This window comes from Patiria miniata, unplaced genomic scaffold (assembly GCF_015706575.1).
Source record: "Patiria miniata isolate m_02_andy unplaced genomic scaffold, ASM1570657v1 HiC_scaffold_1, whole genome shotgun sequence".
In the NCBI taxonomy this organism is placed as follows: domain Eukaryota; kingdom Metazoa; phylum Echinodermata; class Asteroidea; order Valvatida; family Asterinidae; genus Patiria; species Patiria miniata.
This window is the reverse complement of record NW_024037047.1, coordinates 11,140,349-11,165,041: the sequence shown is the minus strand read 5'-3', so window position 1 is coordinate 11,165,041 and position 24,693 is coordinate 11,140,349. Positions and strand designations below refer to the sequence as shown.

At 41.2% G+C, this 24,693-nt stretch overlaps 1 protein-coding gene across 3 annotated transcripts in view; it reads right to left on the bottom strand.

Annotated features, from left to right (window-relative positions):
* Window positions 1-24,693, bottom strand: part of LOC119723102 (leucine-rich repeat and IQ domain-containing protein 1-like) — a 53,595-nt gene that overhangs the window by 14,509 nt on the left and 14,393 nt on the right. The window contains exons 6-21 of one of the 3 annotated variants that reach the window (XM_038193629.1): window positions 21,904-22,124; window positions 19,102-19,176; window positions 18,585-18,724; window positions 17,149-17,310; window positions 9,787-10,578; window positions 9,367-9,502; window positions 8,977-9,129; window positions 8,610-8,760; window positions 8,189-8,382; window positions 7,927-8,054; window positions 6,838-6,911; window positions 6,303-6,396; window positions 5,656-5,817; window positions 3,024-3,584; window positions 2,390-2,489; window positions 630-764 (exon numbers count right to left, since the gene is read on the bottom strand). In XM_038193629.1, the coding sequence (XP_038049557.1) occupies window positions 630-764; window positions 2,390-2,489; window positions 3,024-3,584; window positions 5,656-5,817; window positions 6,303-6,396; window positions 6,838-6,911; window positions 7,927-8,054; window positions 8,189-8,382; window positions 8,610-8,760; window positions 8,977-9,129; window positions 9,367-9,502; window positions 9,787-10,578; window positions 17,149-17,310; window positions 18,585-18,724; window positions 19,102-19,176; window positions 21,904-22,124 (3,278 nt within the window). The remainder of the gene's footprint in view (window positions 1-629; window positions 765-2,389; window positions 2,490-3,023; window positions 3,585-5,655; window positions 5,818-6,302; window positions 6,397-6,837; window positions 6,912-7,926; window positions 8,055-8,188; window positions 8,383-8,609; window positions 8,761-8,976; window positions 9,130-9,366; window positions 9,503-9,786; window positions 10,579-17,148; window positions 17,311-18,584; window positions 18,725-19,101; window positions 19,177-21,903; window positions 22,125-24,693) is intronic. The other 2 variants (XM_038193638.1, XM_038193648.1) reach the window with 2 other exon arrangements.

The following is a 24,693-nucleotide window of genomic DNA, read 5'->3' as shown; positions in this document are numbered from 1 at the left end:
AGCAGGGTTCTCCCCTGGATTTTTTCAAACCTGTGGTGGAAGTTCCATCGTGATTCAACAACTTGCGAAGCCACGGCGTGGGGTTCGGGGCCTGCTTAAGGGCCCTGAAAATTGTTTTACTTTAAAAGCTCTCTGTTGCACTTTAGATCTAATTGGGGGGGGGGGGGGGTTAAAGGTAAATTTTCCTTCAAATTCAAAATCAACATTTCATAAACACTACAACTTCCTGAACTGGAAAAGTGGGGATAACAAATAAGTTTCAAATTAAGAAATTAACGTATATGTCATTTTTCTGCTTTCGTGGGAATTTGGTTAACTACTCGCGAGTACTGGACTACTTGTGAGTAATTTCTTTAAGTGTAGTCGAGTCATGAAATTGGGTCCTGGATGTTACTGAGCTCAAGATCAATCATAAATAACAGGTTCTAACCCAATTGCTCAGGTTCAGCTGTCTTTGTTCTCTATTCAGCTAGTGTAATTAGTTGAGTCAAGTCTTCACTGTTACTACACTAACTATTTTAACGAGTTTTGCTGAAGTAAAATGCCCATCCAATAAAAGGGCTTCCTTAAATCAAATAAGAATGATTGCACTTGGATATACCCTGGTATGAAGGCCATATGGTACTTACCTGGGCTGCATCCCATGATGTAGGATCTATCTCATCATATAACATAGCATCCTCCTCATCCTCACTATCACGATAACGTACTGCTTGTCTGGCAACGGCTACCATCTTCCTGACTCTATAACCTCTCCATAATGTCTGCACAGTTCAACAAATATGCATAGAATGAAATAGACAGCTGGTAAGACACAGCAAAACTCAACAATTATTCAAGTTTTTGTTTTGGCCAAGTCACACAAGGCAACTTGGAGGCAACCAAATGCAGTGTAACCTAAAGGAACCCTTGGCAAGAATCAAGTACATTTTTTGGCAAATTACAGTACAGGGAATGAACATTTGCCTGTCAACTTCTTCTTGGAGACTGCCTGGCACAAGTTGCCGGTAATTTTTGTCCAGTGGTACACAAACCTGTAACAATTAGTAAATAGATGCCTTTAATGACATAAATCTGCTGGAGTCTTCAGATTCTTCTCCTTCCTTGCAAGTGCTGCCATATGGTTGAAGATAAACACACTGCCAGAAACACCAAGGCAAACCCCTTCTCTTAGCGATAAGTGTTACTAGGTTCTTTTATGCATTACACAACGCACGGACCCAGGACTTTACGTCCCATCCAAGGACAAAGCAATAATGGTTAGGTGTCTTGCTTAAGCACACCAGTGTCAAGACCGGGACTCTGCTGATCAGAAACACCAGAGATTGAGTCCGGTGCTCTTAACCGCTCGGCCAGACACTCCCAATGAAGGAGTGGACTCAATGAAGGGATTGACAAGGTCAAATATCCAGCAAGGGGGCTTGACAAGCATTGGAGGAGTGACAACTAATGTGGCCTGAAATCTGCAAAAAAAATCATGTTTTTGGTAGTTGACTTATCCTATTTCAAAGGTCTGGTTGAAAAGAAACTATCCTTATGTCTTACCATTCAGGAGAATAGCTAGTTACATCGGACGTCGCGGACATTTGATGGCATAAGCATATGTACATCCAACCGTATCCATTCAATGTATGCTACACATTGTGTGAGTGTCACTACACACAGCACCAATACACCAATGTTGTTTCTCGCACGTCTGCAGAATGTGATGCAGCAGGATTCACAAATAGCACTGAAACGCTTGACATTTAAGAGTCAAACATTTTTTTACCCCCGAAATTCATTCTCGCATGGTTCTCGCAAGAATAACACAAAAACGCCAGTTTTTTTAAGGATGGTTGTGTGGACGTTTATATTCTACTTTTAAATGCTATTTCATCATTTCGTTTCAATTTGTTTAGTAGCCCAATTGGGCGCATTCCAGGACGTACTGTCCCTTTAATGGTACATGTGGGATAAGATTCAGGGCTGATATGGCACACATTCCACTGTGTTCCAAGTCTACTCCAGCGCCTTGAGTACCTAACTGTTGGTAGATGCGTGCACTACATGTATATAAGAATTCGGTATTATTATTATTATTACTCAATTGCTGAATCACAACCTGTAAGCTGACATGACCCATTCAGGGAATTGTTGATCAGTGGTAATCAGCATTTTTGAAATGACTTTATGCCATGACCTGATACGCAGTCTTTGAATGCGAGTGGTAGATCAAAGCTGGATCAGGATTGATAGTAATGAGCTAGGCTCCCCCCCCCCCCTCACACACACAGCTTGCAAAATCCTTCACTCATATCCATGAATTAAGCAACAAATCCAATCATGAGCAAGGCTGCACACAGTTTGGCTGGTTGTAATGACACTGTTTATGTGTGGACGTCATTACCTGTATGTGTAGTGCTGCCAGGTCCTGCTTAGTATGGATATCCAGATCTCGTCTGACTACGTAGCCCCTCCACCTTGCTTGGATCACTGTTGCTGCATGACTATTATACATGAACAACAAAGCCAAAGATGGAACAGACTAATACTGGGGTATCTGTGGGATTGCTTGGCTTGGGAGTTCACATTTCTAAGTAAGGAGGTTTCTCAGGCAAATCGTCCATATTATGCAGACAATCCACTGCCACAACCCCCACACTGTTTCATTCCAACCCATCAATGTATAAAAACTAGTCAGAATATTTGGGAATATTTTTAGATGTTCAGTGAAAGCACGCTTTGACGTGAAAGCACGCTTTGACATAAAAGCCCCATGTATCATCCCTAAAGAGAGTAGTTCAATTTAATATGTTACAGAATATTACATTGTAATAACGGAAGTTTCGTATTTCCTTGAGAGCTCCCATATACCCATGTAATTTTACGTCATTAAACCTCCTGAACAATGCATGACAATGAAAAATAAGATAATTTGGTTACAGTATGTTAAACCTCAGTGTCATTAGGATTGCTTGTACCCTTCATTAACTTGGCTAAAGCCCAATAAGGACAACCTAGCACTCATGTGCTGAGCTAACCTGATTGGATGCTGCGGTGGGTGAGAGTCCTTTGCTTTATTCACTGCTTGAGAACTGCTTGGTGGAGATGTTATACTGTGCTCCAAAGCATAGCATCCACTGTTCAATGAAGACCGTTCATGTGTTATCACATCATCGGTTTGACTTTCCTTATGAGCAGGGATCAAGTTGCCATCTGCAGACTGGTGTTGGTAACCCGGCATGCCTTCTGCCATTGTAACGTAATCAACATGAACATGTCTTCCCGGTAACGTATTAACGGAGTCATCTGCAGGACTATGACGACACTGTGTTATCTTGGTGTAGTCATCTTTAGAGTCATATCCACCTGATGGCATGACATCGGATGGATCTGTACTCCGTTCCTCTTTTCTTTGCATAGACAATTGTTCATACAATGTAGATTGTTTACTGCTTGATGAGACAAGTTGAATCTCTGTCATATCACCAGTCTCATGCATACATCGATGCCTGATAGCCTGCTCCAAACTACTTTCCAAGTATGCATCTCTTGCTTGATTTGCTTGCAGGATGTCTCTTGGAGAATTTCCTGTCAATGACCTACAAATGCAACATCAATTCACAAAGTTGGTAAATTTCTGTGCATGTCTAAAATCAATTTTGTAGTCAAGACCACGCAGTCCGAGACCAATACCAAGGCCAGGCCGACAAAAGCAGTCCGTGACCAAGACCAAGACCAAGACCAGGCCAACAAAAGCAGTCCGAGACCAAGACCAAGACCAGGCCAACAAATGCAGTCCGAGACCAAGACCAAGACCGAGACCGACAGTCCGAGACCAAGACCAAGACCAGGCCAACAAAAGCAGTCCGAGACCAAGACCAAGACCAAGACCGACAGTCCGAGACCAAGGCCAAGACCAAGACCAGACCAACAAAAGCAGTCTGAGACCAAGACCAAGACCAAGACCGACAGTCCGAGACCAAGGCCAAGACCAAGACCAGACCAACAAAAGCAGTCCGAGACCAAGACCAAGACCGAGACCGACAGTCCGAGACCAAGACCAAGACCAGGCCAACAAAAGCAGTCCGAGACCAAGACCAAGAGTCCGAGACCAAGACCTGACTTGTAAATAAAGGGATGTGAATCATCTTTGTACGGTGATGTAAAATTGTGGAGGTTCAGCTAGGGTATGGGGTATGACCATAGAGCTAAGTTAGTTTGACAGGAATGGCCTTGCAATGTAGCATTGCAAATGGTTTTTACTTTCCATTCTTCAATAAAGTTTTTACTTTTCAGCCCAATTTGAATTTCACAACATTCACAGTGCATGCAGTAACTTCAGCACTTTTAGATACTGATGTACCTACATGTACGTGTAGCTACAATAAAAGTGACAATACTGTTTCCTCTGAAAGTCTGAGGAATAAGAATGCCTGAACATGTAGCTAATTTGTTGTCACACATGCTTCCAGTTTTGGCACTGATGTACTTCTTGTGCTTTTTGTATGCATACTATATGGTTGCCAAATTGGCAGACATGATTCAACTGTGGATCTGATGAATAGAAAAAGCGACAAACTTTTGCGCAATTGCACTACAGACTTTCAGGATCATGCAAGAACGCTTCCCACATGGCAATGTACATACGCTATCCTAAAATAGCATGGTGCCTTGCCAGTCAGGTGAGTCAAGATCAACCAACAGTGCACACCACATGCGTCTAGTTACAGAGGGTAACCCGTGGGAGCACGCAATATGTTACTACGGGCCCCGACAACCAGCCATGCATTAAATACGCGTCTTTTTACAGACGGTAACTGGTGGGACCACGCAATTTATGTGGCTATACACCCAGTCATCCATGTATGCATGATGACACAAATGCACAAGGTACATGTACATAATACGTCATTCTGTTTGCTTGTTGATGGCAGCCATAGCCCAGTCATCCAACGTAGTAGTCAATTATGTCAGTACGAACGTTAACGGTTGTATGTGTTCTCGCGAGATTTGGATTTCTTTAGGCAACTGCAAGATATTTTGTCAGGTTATGAGGTGCAAAGTGCATTTTTAAACTGGTCTCGTGCTGGTCTCAGTCCAAAATTCCGAGAACATCAAGTGCGAGACCAAGACCAAGACCAGCCCTAATTACACGTCCAAACTGGTCTCGAAACTGGTCTCGAGACCAAGACCAGTCTCGACGGCTGTAACACTGTCTAAAATTGAATGATGTATATAACTGCTTAAGCTCCCATCATCAACAATTAACAGTACTTGATGATGTGATGTGGGAGATGGTGTTATCCCAAGGGGGATAAAGAGGCCATATTCCACATCACAGCAGTCAACATTTCTTTTGAATACTTTGCAATTAGTCTTCTGAAGATATTTGTAATGTCAGCGCAAAACTCTATTACACCGCGTGTTGGTTGCATCCTTGCTTGTGTTGTTGATTACAACACACTATTTTCCATAGGTGCCATTCTGAGCCAATATCAGCTTACCATTGAACATGTTTACAATGCCACTGATTTAATGCAGAAAACTGGAATGCGATTTTAGTACATAACAAAATCCGAAACATCATTAAACAAGCATCATGTAAAAAACTATATAGCTGCAGAATAAGATCAGGAACCTGTTAACGCCAGTAAAGGTCAGTCAACTTACGCTGTATGCTGTTGATATGTTGTATGTAGCTGCTCCTGAGCATATAACTGTGATAAACACATTCTTTCCAATGGAGTCCTTGGTGATGGTACAGAGATAGGCTTGATAATAGCTTCATTATCTAGTACATGCAACCATCTTAAAGAACCCAACACAGCAGACCTGTCATGTAAACATACAACCATTGTCAATGCATACATCATGAGGCGAAGCACTCGTACGGGTTGGCCTATCATGAGACCACTGCATAAGATACGTAGAAGGTATCACCAAAGCAAACTTGTTTTATTGTCACATCTGAAAATGATACCCGTATGTTTCAATTTAAAAATGCTTTGTACACAGATTCTTAAAGGAAACATGCAGTGGAAATTCAGCTCATCTTGTTTTCATGCACATTACTATGTGTTGGAACAATACATACAAGATCTTAATACTTGTTTTCACTGGAAATGACAAGGAAGTGGTTACAAAGGAGGTGGAAAGTCATAGCTACATGGCAAGAAAGCTGTTTTACATGTATTTAAGTCATAAAAATCCTATTTCATGTTTCCTTTAAGATAACTGAAGTCTTGAGCTGGACCATATGAGGTCATGCTGTGTACAGACCAGCCTCGGCCCTGTATTCCTATCATTTCACAGCTTACCTATACTGATCATCCTGGGTGACTGGATTACCCTCAAGACATACATCTTCAAGATGATTACAGTCTCTCAAACCATTAACAATTATATCCATATCTGTAAAGCATTCCAACCAAAAATACAATTAAGAAGGTAAATGGAACAGCATCGAATGATCAGGACTATTAATGATGAAACAAACGTCAGGATAAGAAGGACATACTGTCTTCTTTGTACAATTACATTTGGCTATGTACATAATAGTACATTATGTCCATGTTTGATGATCAATATGCTATGAGACCTCCCTGTACCCATAAATTCATTCATCAAAGAATATCTCATTTGCTTTGATGTGTTTCAACAGTTAACTGATCAAAGCAGTTCAAGTTATGGCTGCATAAACGTTTATCATTGATGACCATGTTTGTGACGTTGGGTTTGTGCCACTCTTAAATCTTCACCGTCCTAAAAAAACCAACTGGATTTCATGTGATAAATAAAGAACATGGAAAATGCAGACTCCTAGTCAAGAATAACTGATTTCATTCAGTTTACCTGTTATGCAGTTGTGACTGATGTCAAATCTTCTCAACATAAGACAATACTTCAAATCTGGTAGATCTGACAAGCTGAAACAAATAATGCAATCCACATGATGTTACGGTTCTTTCAGTTCATTCAATAATGAGGGAGTAAATATGTAGTTGGTCGGTTTTAAATAAGTACATTTACAACCGGCTAGGGGCCTGGACGCGGATAATGACCCGAGCCGAAGGCACTGATGGGTCTCCTTGCGGCAAAATTGACACCGATATGTTGGCTCACGGATTGCCACTGCACATGTGCATAATACTTGTATACGCACACATGAGGTGCACACACCATTGAAACTTATTATTAGTCTGGTCCTCAAGTGTTTTACTGCTCAAACCACATTGATTTCTATCTGGTACTTGACTACATTGCATATCAGACTTGTCACCAGTCCATCCATTATCGTAAATACCGCCTACATTTTGCCAGATGTTTCACCTAGTGCTTCGCGCGATATTACGGAAACAGAAAATGCTGGAAATCCGGAATCAGTCTCACCAAAAATCCGGAAATCCAGAAAAATCTCGACCCTGGGTATCTCCCTACTCAGCATGTTGGGAAGATCTTTGCTCATGTAGCCCTCAAAAGACTCCAACAGCTAGCTGAACGTGTGTATCAAGAGTCACAGTGTGGATTCCGTGCTGGCAGATCCACAATCGACATAATCTTCTCTACACGCCAATTACAGGAGAAGTGCCGTAAGCAAAGAAAATCCCTTTACATTGCCTTCATTGACTGCACCAAGGTTTTCGACCTAGTGAGCAGAAGCGGTCTTTTCAGTCTTCTGGAAAGGATCGGCTGTCCACCAAAGCTACTGAGCATCATCTGTTCCTTTCACAACAATAATTACCCTCGGTTTCGCCTCGGGTAATTATCAGCATTCCAGACTCCAACCAGTCTTAAACATAGTGTTTAACACCTCCCAAGCGCACATTTATTCCCTTATTTAAAACCACCCAAGTGACGGGTTCTCAACAAATAGGAATGAGTAAACTGTCTTAGGTATATGGCTTATAAACATGTTTCTGTGTGACCGGCGCATATAGTTACCCATTTTGTGCTATGGAGACATACTGCAGCAGTGGTAACCAGGCCTGACACAATGGCACTATACTGCTTATACTGTTGTCAGTCAGTCTCAGATCATTCAGCAACACGTGATTCTGCACTGGTGGCATCTAAATATAGAAACAACAAATTCCGGTGGTCTATTACAAATACTGGAATGAAATTCTACGTCAATCACACTTCAAACAGGCTCAATCCAACAATTCAACATGTTTATAAACGAAGGTCTATGTAAGAGACATACCTCTACAAGACTGTTGCTTTCAATGTTTAGACTCTGTAACAAGCAACATGTTTGGAGATCTTGTACAGAAGATAGATGGTTGTGTGATACGTTGAGGTCTGTGAGATGAATGAGCTGACCAATGCCATTGATGCTGACTAGCTGATTATGACTCACGTCTAGGTGAGTTAAATTAACAAGAGACTCCAAACCCCCTGTAAGAACAATCAAACAACAATCAGCAAGTTATTCATCCTGGAATGGTCATAATTTATGTTCTCAAGGCTATGGATGTACAGGCACTGTGTTGCCTAATTGCGAGGCCAAGTGCGGACCGTGATGGTTTATTCAAACACTTCTGTAGGCATACAAATCCAAAGTCTACATTTCAACAGCACAGATTGATTTAGAATGCCCGTTAATAGTTTGGTGTGATTCTTACCTGTTCTGGTAATACTGTTTTTACTCAGCTGTAAATATCTGAGTTGAGTGCATCCCTCTAGTCCATAAGATGATGTGAGCTTGTTGTTTTGCAACATCAGTTGTTTAAGTCGAGTTCTGTCTCGGCAATGAATTCCTTCAACTTTATTGTGCTGTGGATCAAAATTCATTTTAAAGGATCATGACTACCTAATGCACAGCAGTGCACACGGCACATGCACACACAATTGTACACATTACTCATTTCAGTGAAACACTATTCAATTCACTTGTGTAATAAGAAAACGACTAACTTCAAAAATGGTTTAAAAAAAAAATGTGTGTAAATGTTCAACTCTTACCTATACGTAAATGACTGAGGCTCTTACCTGTAAATCTATATATGTGATACTTGAACAATGGTCTAAAGCCTCCAGCAGCATGATTCCACATCGGTGAAGATGAAGACATGTGAGATCAGGACAACTAACCAGAGAGGACAAGCAGCAAGGCGTAGACTTCTCTATAACGACTACTGTCACCTAGTCAGTAAGAATAAGACTTGAAGAATTGAATCAGATAGTAAACATGAACCAAAGCATTACACCATGTAGGAATACTGCAGACTGACACGACACAGCAGAAAGAAACCGTGTCAACTCTTGTTTTGATTACAACTGCCACACTGTTCAAGCAAAGAAATGGAGCACGTATTATTTACTTGTTTTCTGACATACATTGTACTATCAATTCCAGCGAGGAGTTACCTGATCATTTACCTGTGAGAGTTGAGTTCCTGATTGTGAAGCAGCAAGTAATTGTGATGATGTCAGAGCAGGCAGCTTATTGGCACCCGGGACTCTCCTCAGTGGTCTTCTTGTCTCAGTAGACCTCAAATCACTAACAACAGGTCTACTTCAATAAAAACAACACACCAATCATTTTATTGTGACTGAAAACGCTGATCACTTAAACTTAGTTGAAATGTTAATTATTACTGGGCAGCTATGTGTCTGTTTTAGGTTTGACCAGCAAGGTTATGTGACATCCCTTCCGGTGTTATCAGTTGGCACTGTTTTGGAGTATCTGCAGAAGGCTGTCAAAACTGACAGCATCATCAGTGTACCGATGTGATATTAGGTTTTCTATTTCACTTTCTATGTGTTTTGGTAGCATATAATGTACATGCAATGTCTTACCTATACGAGGCAGAATTCTGCATCCATTGTAGTCGTCTTGCCTCAATGTCTGCAGCAAGAGTTGGGGATGTGCTACTGTCTTGATGATAGAGTTCCTCTGTGGATCTTATCTTGTCATTCACCACTTGGACACTATTACCTTGAATGCCACTGTCTAATACAACTGGATTGTGATCAGAGTTCACATCTGTAGTTTCTGAGGGGATAGTTTGAGTTGCACTTTGCAAACATGTTGCTACTGCTTTGACTTTCTCAGTTAAACCAGAACTTGTAGCTAAGTCTAATGTTGGTGTGGGGCTTCTATCTTCAGAAGAGCTAGTCTCATGATTGCGTAGCAGCATGTCTGTACCAGCAATGACTGGCATTGTTGTATCTGATGGGTCTTTTGAAATTAACAATGTGGGTGTTTCTGCTGCATTGCTGGCATGTTGATTGGTGACCGTTTCATAATCAGGGTACTGATGTTCTAATGTTGTCTGAATTTCTTGTCTGTTGGTTAGAAATACTTCCTGAGCATCATCATTCATTGTCTCATTCTCTGTCAATTTCTCATCAGTCAGCCCCGAAGGAAAACTACCCTCATTTTTAATTTTAGACAAAATTTGCTGTGTTCTTTCCTCTAATTCCCGTTCTTGTTTCAGTTGCTGGTCTCGCCTTTGTTTTTCTTCTTCTTTCTTTTGTTTTTCCAACACCTCCATTTGTTTCCTGTCTTGCTCTATCCTCTCCTTCTGCAGTCTCTCTTGCCTCTGCCTTGCTTCAATTTCCTGTGTCTGGATTTCCTCTTTTCTCCTCCTTACAGCAATACAAAGTCAAACAAACACAGTGCAGAAGTCAGTGCATGTGTGCATCAGTGTGTTTTTACATATATGGCTTATGTGACCCCACATAGTCCCTGGGATAGGGCCATTTAATCGCAAAATTTTATGATTAATCTTAATATTATTTTCCGTTGTAGGGTACCTTGGGACATCAGAAAATGGTGCTCTTAAGTTGCACAGCCGGTATTTTTGCCTTCCAGCTCCAAAAAACTGATATTTTTGGGGCTTATTTTTTGAGAAACGGCTAAATTTATATTTTGGGCCTCTGCTCTCTCCAAAATGGTCCCGTCGTGACCTGTTTGCACTTTTTACCATCCTGATAGGATGGGTAAACAAGAAAAAATATGGTTGGTCACAAGTTTATCCGTTTTTGTGTTCCCAGGGCATATATTGCTTTGCGGACACCCCCCAAATCCTGTGACTTTGCCTGTTTGGGGACAGAAATGAGTTTGAAACTGACACTTGTTCCAAAGATACACACTTTCTTTATAATTTAAAAACTGCCTGAGGCTACAAGCTTTAATTTAAGTGGTAGATAAGCTTTCTGTCTTGAAAATTGGGCTCGCCATGGCCATTTTTGCTTCCCCTACCCCTAAATCACTCCGAACGGCTGTATAGTGGTTGGCATAGCAAACCCATTGTGCATTTTATGATAACAATGCCAAATTTGGTACAAAGATAGACCAATATCATATCAACAAATGTGGATATTAAAGCATCGCAGATCTGGCCCTTGATGGCCGTGGGAGCCATCATTTGAAAAGTGCTGAGTCATGCTGAGTCAGCACTATTTTGTAATGCGATTTCTCATGCAATATGGAGGCTAACATGTTTTTCTGCCTTTTTTTTCTACACGCTTGGATGGGAAACAGGCATAAACAATGGATTTTCTTTCAATACCTTATTGAAAATCTATATATATAAGAGAGCAGTTTACTCGCCCCCGAGACGATGTTTGCTCCTGAAAGGATCCGAGACCGCAGGCTCCCGCAGCCCCAAAATCGCTCCACGTCCGTGGAAAAATGCGGAGGGTGTCTTCCGCCGGGTCGGACGCTTCGGGTCGTCCTAATTTTCCCGTACGGACCGGCGATCCGTTTCGTCGATTTTTCGTGACTGGATTTTGCGCAGGAATTTGCCGTCGTGTGCACTTTCACGTTGACTGCCTGGCCGCCCCCCGTGCTGGCTTTTCTGCGTGTCTAGACTGTGCGAGGTCAGCGAGGTCAACGTAGGGGTTTCGTTTACGTGTTCTACTCGGCCCTTCTGCAAAAGCGTTCACCAAACGTTAGTATGGGGTGACCTTGGTAAAATATTTTTTGTCCATGGTGCGTGGCAACCAAGTGTCCCTATTCTTTCATATGCTTCGCTTGCCGCCCCTGCGCCGAGTGCAACGAATATTCAGAAGGACTACACATTAGTATGCCTAGCGCGGTCTGACCAATCGAAAGTCTACACTGCGTGGTACTTCCCGGCTATGCGTAAAACCGTCACTGGCAACGCGTACTGCAGCCTGCTCCACACCTTGGAAACGAGGTTGAGTCTACGGTGCTCACTACTTGAAGCACAAGCATGTGACGTCGCGTGATAGAGTGCTGTTGCTTCCATAATGTGTTTACAGCTCCATGCTTCCACCACCAAGGCTGAGCGTTGTGAGTTCGCTGCCCGCCACGTATTATTCAGTGTCGCGTTATAATTTCGGGGGCCTGTTTGGGGTCAACGAAGGATCGATGCATTGCTTCAAATATCGCGATCTTAAACGAAGTCACAAAAACATCGACGAAAAAGTGTGCGACCCGGCGGAAGACACCCACATTTTTCCACGGACGTGAAGCCGCGGTCTCAGATCCGTTCAGAAGCAAACATTTCTCGGAGGCCGAGTAAAACTTGCTCTTATATATAGATGGTTGAACCAACTTAAATAAAAGTTGCATCGCAGACGGTCTCGCAAATTGTAAGAAGTTCAAGTTTACGTTTGTTGAAGAGTCCAATACTGAAACTTAATTATGACCTTCCTCCATGATTAAGACCGTTTGTAATTTTGGGTAACACTCAACATTTTCATTTTAAATGACACCTTCACGTTTTATTGCATTATGATTTATTGTCAAACTGTACAACCAGCCTTCGCCTGTGTACTACAGTAACATTTTCACTACGTTTTCCAAATGCGACTGCCTCACAAAAAGCCAATTTAACAGACCAACGGCAATATTTACAGACAGTTGCCATGGTACATAATTATCATGTGCGTAAATCGACGGGGGACAGGGGAACCCCCCCCCCCCCCCACACACACACACACACATTTTGAGGGGGGACATTGTTTGGTCTCCCCCCACACTTTTCCTTCCCCGAATAAAAATATTGTAGCCTACAATAATGATTCTATTGCTCAGAATACATGTAGCTGATTCAATTACTCAAAATTCAAAACTTTCACAGATGATCTTTTGCTCAAATTGGTGTTAGTGATCAGAAATTGCCTCAGATCACACCACAGAAATTGCTATTCTTTAACTGCATGTCTCCCCAACTATATCCCCCATTTACATTTAACTCCCCACATTTTCACCCCCATCACTATGCCCTACCCGATCTATGATCGGGTAAACCAGCTTGTAACTAAATAATGCCTGCCAGGTGATGTCAGGCCTGGCTACACCTGCAAGAATTGTACTGCACTGTAATGTAGAATACAGACGTATATGTTGTCCTACACAAAGTTAGTTGGGAATTCAAGTTCTGACTCGCCAAAAATGACGTCCTGACAATGTTTAAGACCATCGACTATCATAGCAGGAATGGGTCTGGCAAAAACCTTGCCCCACAAATAAAAATCAACTGATTTTAGTCTCAAAAAATGCTGAATCAGCTTCTTTTTTTTAAATGCAATTCTGTTTCAAGCTACGGTGAAAAAAAAAACATTTCTAGGTCATTTTTATCACCGTTAACCTTAGTTTCCGTATACAGACATGCTTGTAAAATGCAGTGATGATGATTCTTTGTTATTTATGGGGTGTCGAGGGACAAGCTGGCTAAACGTTGGAGGGGGTGGGGGCGGGGTTTGGACTGTCAACAATATCTATGCATATTCCTAATATGTTGCATTTGTTGTCTATTATGTACAAATAAGTGAAAATATGTCATGGGAACACCATTTGGGGAAAACTTACAGAGCACATTTATAACAATATATATTTGCTAAAAGAAAAGGCCTGTATGGTTGCAGACCAGTAAATAAACTTCCATAGACCCCAATGGTGAATGCTCCTACTTCAGAAATTCGGGAAAAATACTCACAACTCTCCAAGGTGTTTGAGACACACATCAAATTAAAGCTTATTTCATTATCTTTCATTTTCTTTTCAATTTTTGGGGGGTCAACTGATGACTTTTAGGAGAAATTTCCATCCGAAGATGATCACCCCTGAAAATAGTCCTGAAGCCCATCGCCATTATGAAAAACGATGCCTACACTCCATTGCAAAATAGAGCGCTTTGCCCCAATTTATCCAAATTGAACGGAACTACAAACTCACAGTCCTGTGCACGGCTCCCACCCATATTTTTTACAAACACTCAAGTTCATGACCCACAGCATGCTCAAATACTGAAGATTTTGAGGGCATGCAAATCGTGATTTGGCCGGGGTAAGCAGTTTCGGACCGATTTACTGGTCTGTGACCATGCACTGGGATATTTGTTTGGGGGGGGGGGGGGCAGAACATGATCCCGCCTCCCCCATGATCCTCCCTCCCCCGGGGCCATGTCCAAAATTCTCGGATTGGTTTGTATAATGTATTTCATTAATTACACGTTTTTAGTGCAGCCTGGGCATGTTGGTCAGTGACAGGTCCAACTTAACGAAGTCTTACAGCTACAGAAACTTTTTGAAATTGCTTCCACACAACGAAATAAGCAAAACGAATACAACCAATGGATTATGATATTTTAGTTGGTTTGGGAAAAACGGATAACAAAATGTGGCATAGTAGGGACCCCCTGCAAACTAACCTCCCCCAACGGTGGATTAAAGGGGGAGGGCGGGGGGGAGGGGGAGCAACGGGGCCACGCCCCCCTTTGTTTTTAGTTACGTCGCTCAAAAAGGCAGCTATTGTGTACACCGCCCACAAAACTCAACAAAAACAATAAATCTGTACCCACTCCCCTTGTTTTCCATATTAAACACAATTTGTTTGGGGGGGGGGGGAATCTAGTTGAAGAAAAAAATGTGTCCAAAAATGTCTGCCCCAAATTTAATAGAAAAACATGGGGAGGAGGTGCACATTTATTGTTTTGTTGAGTTTTGTGTGTGATGTATGCAATAGCTGCCTTTTTAGCGACGTTACTAAAAAGAAAGAGGGGCGTGGCCCCATTCCCCCCCCCCCCCCCCCCGCCCTCCCCCTTTAATCCGCCGTTGGGGGAGGTCAGTTTGTGGGGCTTCACCCCCACTATGCCACTTGTTGTCATCCGGTTTTTTTTTCTCCAAACCAACAGAAATGTCATATGTCTAATTTATTGGTATCATTTTGCTTATTTTGTTGTGTGGAAGCAATTTCAAAAAGTTTCTATAGCTATATAAGACTTCGTTAAGTTGGACCCGTTTACCATGCATGCCCGGGCTGCACTAAAAAACGTGTAATTAATAAAATACATGTACAAACAAATCCATTTTTCTATGGACAGATTGGACACGATCGGGAATGTGGGGCATTGCCCCAGGGGAGGGAGGATCGTGGGGGGGGGGGGGGGTGGGTTCATGTTCGCCCCCCCCCTTAAAAAATTATCCCTGTGCGTATATATAGATTATAGGCCTATTCTTTTAGCAAATGTACATTGTACCGGTATACCTAAATGTGCTGTGTAAGTTTTCCCTAAATGGTGTTCCCATGACATATTTACACCCATTTGCACATTCTAGACCACAAGTGCGCATGTACTAGGAATTCGATATGCATAGATATTGTTGATAGTCCAAACCCCGCCCCCTGCCCCCCCCCTCCAACCTTTAACCATGTTTTCCTTCGACACCCCATAAATCACCATCGCTGCATTTTACAAGCATGTCTGTAAACGGATACTATGGTTAACTTTATGAAAATGACCTAGCAATCTTTTTTTCACCTACTGTAAGCTTGAAACATAATTACATTTAAAAAATGCTGATTCAGCATTTTTTGAGACTAAAATCAGTTGATTTTTATTTGTGGGGCAAGGTTTTTGCCAGACCCATTCCTGCTATGATAGTGGATGGTCTTAAACATTGTCAGGACGTCATTTTTGGCGAGTCAGAACTTGAATTCCCAACTAACTTTGTGTAGGACAACATATACATCTGTATTCTACATTACAGTGCAGTACAATTCTTGCAGGTGTAGCCAGGCCTGACATCACCTGGCAGGCATTAATAAGATTTTTCAATGACGTATTGAAAAAAAATCCATTGTTTATGCCTGTTTCGCCTCCAAGCGTGTAGAAAAAAAGGCAGAAAAAAATGTTAGCCTCCATATTGCACGAGAAAACGCATTACAAAATAGTGCTGACTCAGCATGACTCAGCACTTTTCAAATGATGGCTCCCACGGCCATCAAGGGCCAGATCTGCGATGCTTTAATATCCACATTTGTTGATATGATATTGGTCTATCTTTGTACCAAATTTGGCATTGTTATCATAAAATGCACAATAAGTTTGCTATGCCAACCACTATACAGCCGTTTTGAGTGATTTAGGGGTAGGGGAAGCAAAAATGGCCATGGCGAGCCCAATTTTCAAGACAGAAAGCTTATCTACCACTTAAATTAAAGCTTGTGGCCTCAGGCAGTTTTTAAATTATAAAAGTGTGTATCTTTGTAATAAGTGTCAGTTTCAAACTCATTTCTGTCCCCAAACAGGGCAAAGTCACAGGATTTGGGGGGTGTCAGCAAAGCAATATATGCCCTGGGAACACAAAAACGGATAAACTTGTGACCAACCATATTTTTTCTTGTTTACCCATCCTATCAGAATGGTAAAAAGTGCAAACAGGTCACGACGGGACCATTTTGGAGAGAGCAGAGGCCCAAAATATAAATTTAGCCGTTTCTCAAAAAATAAGCCCCCCAAAATATCAGTTTTTTGGAGCTGGAAGGCAAAAATACCGGCTGTGCAACTTAAGAGCACCATTTTCAGATGTCCCAAGGTATACTACAACAGAAAATAATATTAAGATTAATCATAAAATTTTGCGATTAAATGGCCCTATCCCAGGGACTAACAAGAAGGTATTTAGAAACCTCAGTATCCCACAAGTGAAACGCTGTGGAGTTTCAGAGTTCAATTGACTGATAGTGCATTTCAGTTTTGGGCGTATGGGATTGATGTACTAATCGGTATCAAATACAGACATGAATGCATCCAGGAGCCTGCATTGTGTACAGTGAGTTAGCTATAGCTCTAGACTCAGACTCCTATAGTGTAGGCAGGGCTTAACAATCTTTCATATTAAGGCTGTACTTCAGACTCAGTTGTGATGATTCTACTCCAGTATGACTGACTAGCTCCTTACCTTTCCTCCTCTTCTTTCTTTTTCCTTTCTTCTCTCTCTCGTTTCTTTCTCTGCTCTTCAGCTCTACGCACAGCAACAATCTCCATCTGTCTATTTTGAAGCTGTCGTTGGTGTCTTTCTTCTCTTAAGCGATTCAAACGAGAAATGTACTTCTTTCTTACTCTGCAATTTTAGAAAAATATAATGTCATCAAGCAGTTTCTATCCAGATGGATAGAGACTTCATTGCTAGTCACGGATCAAGACAATGTAGTTTTCACACCAAGTACCCCTATCTTCAGCATGAGCCGAATCACTACTTAAGGCAACTATTTCTCATCAATTTATTTATGAACATAGTGTTCAACTTTGATAGGGTTGTTATTACATAAGACACAAAAATGAAGTGTTATTTAATGAACTAAATATTTCTTGAAAACCTAATCACTGTCTGTCAATATGTACTAGATCATTTAACACATTTTCAAGGAACACGTTAACATAAAAAAATTCCAAGACTCTCCAAGAAAATCACAGATGTAAGTCTTTTGGGAAAGCTGGAGAATTGATGTCTTTGTAACACCACCATAATCGTGATGTAAAACTGAAACATTGAAAGAGGTCAAGGAAAATTTAAGGAAAATTTAACCCCGCGTGCGATATAAAGTCATCTGAATATTAATTGACATAAAACCTGGGTAGTTTGACAGGGCTTGTTGGTAAGGCTGATGGGATCAGCCCAGCACAGTGCAACTTGAATGACTACGTGAGAAAACACCTTGCAAACTATGTCACTGTATCTGCACTGTATCATCTCCACAGCAGACAACAAGTGAACAGTTAACAGGATTGAGTTTTAATTGTTGACACTTTCAGCGATCAACTCATTTGTCATTTGATGGCTTTAAAAGGGAAAGCTTTGTTCAAACATTGTTCAAGAAAATTTGAACATCATACTGTTAGGATGAAAAAAAACCTTTCTTAAAAGATGTTGTAAAATGGCCTTGCACTGCACTAATTATCATAACATTTACCAGTATACAAATATAGTACAATTTCAGGACTGAAAAAGTAACAGATTATGAAATTTGCCTGAACTGTGGCCTTTTGTCTTGATGTATGTTGCGCACCTCAAAATGTGGCTCTATTTTTAGACTTATATGGCAGAGAGATTCTACACTGGGCACCCAACGAATGCCCAGTTTGTCCAATGTCACTCAGAAGGCACCTGTGATTAGTTAGCCACATATGAAAAATGAAAGATGTGTCATATGATAAGAAGTCCAAGTTTTGGAAAAGACTGTAATATGGCAAACATAGTTTCAAACCAGTGACAGCAATGTTTGCCTGGTCACATTCCACAAGCCTACATCATCGTCATCCAGTAAGGACCAAACAAAACTGATTCATGTATTGATTGACTTAGCGTCACAAAGTATGTTGCCAAGACTACCTTACCTATATGAGCGTACTGCAGCCTGAATGAGTGTAGCTGCATGCAATCTTTCTTTCTGTTTGAGCTCTCTGTCGGCAGCAAGATGGCATTCAAACTCCAATCTCTCCGCTTCTGTTTCTTTGGCAAATTTCTCAATGTCAGCCTCAAATAAAAAGACAGGATAAATCAGTGTGGCTACATGTTCCTCTTCTTAGTAGAATGTGAATCCTACTCAGGCAATGACCTGATTTCGCATCATACCTGTTCTCTCTGATATTTACATTTGATTTCATGCTGAGTATGAAGCTGCCTTTGGAAATAATAGCAGTCACATTGCATGAGATAATTCTCATTGTTAACTGCATGCCCTCCACTTGTTATTTACGTCTTATGAGTCCAGTGGTATAATCATTCATTATTAGCAGCACTGTTATCAGCACAAGCATTGATGTGTGGTTGTGAATTCAAATCAAACTATATTAGTCAAAATGATGCTAATGATAACTAGCAGTGCTTACTAAACACTAAGCATAATACTACCTGGTGCTTATTTAGAACCTCCTGGTTTTTCTTGCTTTGTAATTCCAGCTCTTGTGCTGCTTTGGCCTCAACAACCTTCAAATAAAAACCAACAGAAGTAGTTTTATCAATGAATCTTTGATGAGTTAACACTATTTCAATCATTTAGATTCTAGTGAATTGGAAATGCTAAAAGACGTAAAGCACGTTACAGATGGTTCCAGTGTGATCTAGGTTTGCATGTTGTTGATTACTGGTTACAATTACAATAGCTACTTGAATACATTTCCCTCATGTAAACCAAATAGGAAACACAACATACGAGATCCTCATTCATATTCAAGAATTGAATAAATGATTTGTCATACAAAAACTTTCATCAAATTAGGTTTGCCCTTCAAAGACGTATAAAGACTGTATACTCAGTGTATACTCTGAGTATACAGTGTTTATATGTCGGTGAAGGGCAAACCTAATTTGATTTACATCACCCCGACGCAAAATTCCATCTTATAAAAACTTTTCAGTGTGTAATTCTGAACCATTTCAGCTATCTGGGTATACGTGTGTTCTGAATGCCAATGATACAATCAATTTCTCTGGAGGTTTTCACGTGCTTCCCTTTAGTAAGGGTGAACTGTTACTGTAACATTCATCTTAAAAATTTCGCACATAATATCCAGTACAATGGTCTTTCGGTTCAGAGAAAGCATCACCTTAAAGACTGCAGGATGTATGTCACGGAAACATTTCTGATACCATCTAACACTGAAGATTTCAGCAAGTGGCATTTGCAAATGGCTGCCAGTGTGTGCACAAGGTCAGTTCACATACGGTGATACGGTGCAACAGAGAACACAAATAATCATCGGAACATTGTGCTGGCCATTGGTCATGTAATAAATTACTGCATGTGCACGACAACAATCAGAGATGAAACTGGCATATGGCAAACAAATCAGACACGTCAACAAAAATACGTGTCCGAAATCTGGGCCGCGCTGCAGTTACACACATGTACCTGCATGTACAATACACTTCATGCCCAATTTCCGGACGCCAACTCCTGCTTAATTATTTTAGATTCAAACAAAATTTTACGATGAAAAAAAAAAATGGTCAGTGTTTTCATTGAATAAAACACCTCAATTACGGTTAGAGTAATAGAGTCATCAACAAAGAAGTTCACTTCTTACTTTAAAAGTCGAGGAAAAAGTCTGAAAGACAAGGGCACCGTTCATGGTGCTTCAATCATGTCCATGATTCAACCACACAACTCCACTACTCCACTTGCATTCGTACGTGGGGAAAAATCAGACATTATCGTGTTTCTGTTCCAACAAATGCCGGCGAAATGTTTCCCTAATGCTCTCTTCGCTATCCTCCAGATAATCATCATGATTTTTAAAGCATTGCATTTTGTACAATAAAATCTGAAACCTCCGAAAATCGCACAACATAATGAGTTTATCCACTGGATCGTTCACGAGGCTAATCGTTCCCGACCGGCCATGTGCTATGCACTAGCGGACGGTGCGGTACGTACGCTGGAGCCATTGCATCTTTGTACATATGCACGCACGTGCGACACAGTGATTTTTCCATGTCACCTGTCAATGTTTAACCTTTTGTCCAGCCGGAAAAAGGCTCCGATCAGTGTTATGGCCTGTGTTTCTACCGTTGAAACACTCCAATAACGACTGGTGAAAGAGATTAAAACTACTGTTAATGTCAAAAATGTTTGTCAGCGGGCGTTGTAGCGCGCGCGCCTGGTGCACGCACGTCTTTGCGCGTGTGCGCTGCGCTTACAAATAATTGTTCGAATTCATATTACTAGTTTCTTCATTGATTTTTTACATGTTTGTAAAATAAACAACGTTCATAGAAGTGTGCTACAAATGCCAACAAAGTCGTAAGTAAATTAAAATACTCTTTATTGATTCGTTCATTTTTAAACTGCATGGATATTCATGACCAAAATATGATGTATATTGTAGCTTAATAATTGGAACCTATCGTAATGTTTGTATTGTTTTTTCATATTTATTGTTACAGATTAAACGAAGTTATCACCAGTCGTGTGATGTCGGTGACCAAATTATTTATAGCACAGCCGCCGCCATCGGTATCTTCTACAACTACGTTCGCGATGATTTTAACGTGCCATTTCCATTGACTTTTCATCGACTTTTCTTCGAAATTATGATTGAAATAAAATGACATTTTGTGAAAAAATCGTTACAAAATCAAATTTTGTGGGACACATTGTAAGAAAATCAGAAATTTCGTTGGAAAATTCAAAAAGTCGGATTTCCGATTAAAATCGGAAAAGTTTCATCTCTGAACAATGTTCAGGTTCATTTTAACTCGGTATTTTCAGCCTTAAATACTGTTTTCTTTTAATTCAAAAGAAACTTTTGATATTTCTTATGGTGCAAGTTTTGATAAGTTTGTTTGAGCAAATCCGTATACGCAATGTTAAATGATGCATTGCTGAATTATGCCCAACGGGACAACCAAATTGGGTTTGTTTGGTTGGGTTCAGAAGTGCCATGTATGGCAAATTTTGGTTTGGTTTTGTGGTTCGGCTTGAGAACTTATTTCAATCAATTAAAGCATTTTCTCTTCCCAACAACAGGATCAAATAGGAAATGCTCAAATTGTGTTTTTCTTTGTTAAATTTAACAAGTTTACATGTACATTTGGAGGATTTGGATTTTGGAGGTACATGTATACTCCTTGGGAATGTATGCTAAGTAGTGAAATAGCCAAAGCAGAGAACTGAAAACAACAAAACGACCCAACAAGTAATTGTACATTAACCTTTCTGTTCTGCTGCATTTGCTTCAACTCATCAGCATGTTGTTTTAACTTAGCTGATCTCGTCTGATCCTTGACTTGATCTCTTGATGCTTGCAGCATGATTTCATGTTGTGTGTCTTGCTGCATATCTAGCTGCTGTTGCTTCAGTTTACCATCAAGCTTCAACAAGTCTTGCCAAGCTTTTTGCTCCGAGTCTGCAGCTCTTGTTATTATCCCATCACCTTTTGACAAAAAAAGTACTTATGTGTCAATCATCAAACCTAATATTTAACTCTATTCTAAATATAACTGATAAAAACCACCACAACATCTGTAATCATTTCATATCACTTTGAATATTGAATCCTGTCACCACAATAAACACGTTCACATGTTCCTCCTTAGTGAGTTTCATCATCATATAAGTGCTCTATGTTAGATCAACTCCAATTGAACATCTATTATAATATTTGAAATTAAAAAGCTATAAAATGAACCAAGAGACTTTTAGAAAAAGGCCAAGGCAGAGTTTGTCTTTTCGAAACCAAACATATCTATTAATATGCTATTCATAAGACGGAATTTGCATCAGGGTGATGTCAATTCAAAATTAGGTTTTTCCCTCCGTCGGTGAAGGGCAAAATTTAATAATGTGTGGGTCGCATTTTATCGCTTTCAAAAATAGGGTCGGTCGAGTGATCTGAACCACGGGTATTTTTTGTTGGGCCTTACGATGTCACAGTTACCTAAAATAAAACAGTGAAAGAGTGTGCACTTAAGAAACTGGCAGTTGAGTATTAGTGCGCAACAGGCATCTCCCCGACAGACTCATACAAGCAAATCATAAAAAGCTGAACAACATGAAGAGCAATGTGAAACTGAAGTCTGATGTGTCAAAGACCGGAAACAAACCAATCCAACTGAAGGAGTAGGAGAAACTGCTGCTGGGCATGATGCAGACGCAAAGTAGTTTGGTGATCAGTGGAGTAAAAGGTATATAACCAATTCTTTGTTAATGGTCCTTTCAGAGCTATTGGCAGCTCAGACATCTCCATGGATCTAGGACTTTGTATGCAGATGAATCCATTGTATTTCACGCAGGGTATCACAATGCCGATTGCTTGTTCCTGCCAGCAGAGGTATCTACCAACATTTATGCATTCACTGAATAAGGAATTAGACTCATACATTCAGTGCCCCTTTACTTATGAAACTTGCCGTAGAATTGTATCTTTCGATCTACTACGGAGCAGTGTTGTAGGTCTTGAGACCTGGTCTCGATCTCAAGACCGTCTTGAGACCTTTTTTGTGGTCTCGGTCTCAGTCTCATCCTATCAAAGTATCGGTCTCGGGAGGGCTGGTCTTGGTCTTGAAAGCTCTGGTCTCGGTCTCGGTCTCGGATGCAAAAGTCTCGGGTCTTACCCCCGAGACCTGTCGAGACCTCAACAAAATGCACCATTTAAGTATGGCTTAATTCGTTTGCAAGCTGAAATACGTACAAGTCTAGTCTTTATTCCAAACATGAAAGAATTTGTTAAGTGTAAGTTTTCATGCTGAAGAATGAAGCTGGAATAAAGACCAGTCAATTCAGCTTGTCAATTCGGTACCTGTGCACAGCTATGTTGCCCATGTATTTCACTCCTACACATTGTACTGTCCTAGACGTGACCACCAACGCTTGCACGTGCAAATGTAACATGTTCTTGTGCTTCCTTTCTGAAATTTAGTGAGAATTTGCTAGACAAAGTTTGAAGTTTGTTTGCAGCAAGTTGTACACCGACTTTATCAAACTCTGTTGGCTGCAATTTAGGCAGTAATTTAAAGGGCCTAATTTTGAAATCGGAATTCGCCTGACTGACAACATTTTAGACACTGTTTTCGGGGCAAGGTCTTGCATTGTTTGTTAGTAAAATTTACATTAAAAATCAATCAACAGGGTAAGTAGGAAACTCATCCAAAATATTTTTGAATTTTTTTCAACCTGCCCATACTATATTTGGAAATGTAAGATTTCTTTGTTTTTTTTTCTTTATGCTTGTCTCGGTCTCGGTCATCATCATCATGTCGGTTTTAAGGCCGTTGTCCAGTCTGTTCTGGGTTGGCCTGCTTTCTCCCTATGGCTCTCCTCCACTTGGCCCTGTCCGTCGCATCCCTCGCATTGACTCCAAGCAGTCGCATGTCATCTGACACGGAGCTCTGCCAAGTCTTGCGCGGTCGGCCGACGGGTGTGGGCCCACCCACAATTACGTTGGTACACCTGTTGACCCAGTTGACATCCTCCTTTCTCTCCACATGACCAAACCACCTCAGCCTGTGCCTCCTCAATACGATGCCGATCCCCTCCACTCCCACTCTCCTCCTCAGCTCCTCGCTTGACAGCCTGTCAGCCAGAGACACCCCACACATCCACCTGATCATTCTCATCTCTGCTCGTTCCATCTGCTGAATGTGCCCCACCCTTGTGGGCCATGTCTCGCAGCCGTACACCATACTGCTTCGGACACAGGCGGTGTAAACCTGGCCCTTCATCTTCAGGGGCGGCGCCTTGGATGTCAAAAATGGGGCCAGCTCCCTGAACTTCTTCCACCCACTCCTCACGCGTGATGTCACTGCTGCATCTGCTCCTCCCTCAGCACCCAGCATGTCACCCAGGTAGCAGAACGACTCCACCACCTCATACGTGTCACCGCAGACCTCCAGACCCGCTTCTCTCTCCTCTGGCCGTAGACCATCACCCCGACATCTCTTACAGACGAACGTGGTGCTAGCAGCCTGAAGACTACCCTTCAAGCCACTACATCACCTGTGAAC